The 2,329-nt window shown below is 41.9% G+C and overlaps 1 protein-coding gene across 1 annotated transcript in view; it reads left to right on the top strand.

The window, feature by feature from the left end:
* Window positions 1-1,745: 1,745 nt before the first annotated feature.
* LOC307117283 (F-box only protein 41) overlaps window positions 1,746-2,329 on the top strand; it is a gene marked incomplete at both ends in the record, with an annotated part of 25,284 nt that continues 24,700 nt past the window's right edge. Inside the window, one exon of the mRNA XM_079802071.1 lies at window positions 1,746-2,329. This exon is cut by the window's right edge and continues 24 nt beyond it. Coding sequence (XP_079658197.1) covers window positions 1,746-2,329 — 584 coding nt within the window.

Consider the following 2,329-nt stretch of genomic DNA (forward strand, 5'->3'; position numbering starts at 1 on the left):
TTAAACTGCAACAAATCATGCGTTGCCACGGAAACTAGTGTATTGGATGATACTAAAGTTCTGTGTTCCTGTTTTCTTTTGCAGGTGCAATAAGTTTGCATGAGTATTTCTGGACTGAAATGCTCCTGAGAGAATTCTGAAGCAAACACGACTGAAACAATTGTGAAATGCCACTGAATTGTTAAACATTTCTGAAACTAACGCTTCTGAAAGGATTAAGAAAAGCTACTGGAATTATTCAAAAACGCAATTGAAACTATTAAGAAACCATTCTGAAACGCAACTGAAATGCTATTGAAACATTACTGAAACACTATTGAAAGGCAATTGAAACACTAATTAAACGCTAATGAAACATGGCATCCTGAAACATGAATGAAACACTGTTAAAACACAATTTGAAACACTACTGAAACTAAATTGAAACACCCATGAAACACAATTGAAAACCCTACTGAAAGGCCATTCAAACACAATTGAAACACAACTGAAACACTACTGAAAGGCAATTAAAAACCCATGAAACACAATTGAAACACTACTGAAACACAATTGAAACACTACTAAAATGCAATTGAAACACTACTGAAACAATTGAAACACTACTGAAAGGAAATTTAAATACTACTGAAATACTACTGAAACAATTGAAACACTCATGAAACACAATTGAAAACCCTACTGAAACAATTGAAACACTACTGAAACAATTGAAACACTACTGAAAGGAAATTTAAACACTACTGAAATACTACTGAAACAATTGAAACACTCATGAAACACAATTGAAAACCCTACTGAAAGGCCATTGAAACACAACTGAAACACTACTGAAAGGCAATTCAACAACCATGAAACACTACTGAAACAATTGAAAACCCTACTGAAAGGCCATTGAAACACAACTGAAAGACAATTGAAACACTACTGAAAGATAATTGAAACACTACTCAACACAACTGAAAGATAATTGAAACACTACTGGAAAAATTATTGAAACACTACTGAAACATAATTGAAACACAATTGAAACACTACTGAAAAATAATTGAAACACTGCTGAAAGACAATTGAAACACGACTAAAAGACAATTGAAACACTGCTGAAAGACAATTGAAACACAGCTGAAAGACAATTGAAACACTACTAAACACAATTGAAACACGACTGAAAGACAATTGAAACACTACTAAAGACAATTGAAACACGACTGAAAGGCAATTGAAACACTGATGAGAGAGGACTGAAACAAACATCCTGAACCGCTAATGAAACACTGCTGAAATACAATTGAAACGCTAATGAAACATGACTGAAACAAACACCCCACAAGGCTAATGAAACATGACTGGAACACTACTGTATTGCAATTGAAACGCAAATGAAACATGACTGAAACAAACACCCTGAAATGCTCCTAAAACGGTAATGAATTGTTACTGAATTATTACCGGGACGCAATTTAAACGCTAATGAAACAACTGAAACAAACATCATGAAATACTAATGAAACAACTGAGACACACATCATGAAATGCTAATGAAACATTATGGAAACGTTTCTGAATTGCTACTGAAACACTAATGAAACATTACTGAAACAAAAACTCCTGAAACGCTACTGAAACACTACAGAAACAAACATTACTGAAACGACACAAAAACCCTACTGAAACACTACAGAAATGCCCTCTGAATGAACTCACCCTGACTCTGTTGTTGAGCGTGAGCACATTGTCGCAGGATGTCGACCAGAACTGAGCTGCCGTTGTGCTGCCCGACCTGTGGAGAGGCGTGTGGGTTTGGAGAGCACCTGTCCAGTGGCCGCTCCTGCCAGAAACTGCGTCTGAACCCGAGACGAAGCTCTGAGGGTGGACTGATGTCCCTGAGATGCGAGAGCGATATCGCTCATCCCCTGCGCCTGGAGTTCCTGGACGGCCTCAGTTTGGCGAGCCGAAAGATCCTCATCCAGAGGGACTCGCCCTCCTCAGTGCTGGCAGTCGCTGTGAGCTCCAGGGCCGCGGAGGCGGAGGCAGAGGCCGGGCACGCCGTAGCCCAGCTGGGGGTGCCGTGGCTGGGCAGGCTGGCGCTGGAGGCCCGGCTTCAGCAGCTGGCTCTGGAGGTGCAGGAGCGCGTGTCGCTCAAGCTGGAGGCTCTGCAGGAGGAGGTGAAGAGGAGGAGCGGGGAGGTGAGGAGGGCCAGGAGAGAGAGCGAGCGGATGCACAGAGAGAAGGAGGAGGTGGAGGAGAGAGCCACACAACTGGAGCGGCAGGTGGACATTTCTGTGGAGATGCTGGCCAGCCTCAGATACGAGCTGAGAGAGAGGGA

Source organism: Gobio gobio, assembly GCF_949357685.1.
Source record: "Gobio gobio genome assembly, chromosome: 21".
In the NCBI taxonomy this organism is placed as follows: Eukaryota; Metazoa; Chordata; class Actinopteri; order Cypriniformes; family Gobionidae; genus Gobio; species Gobio gobio.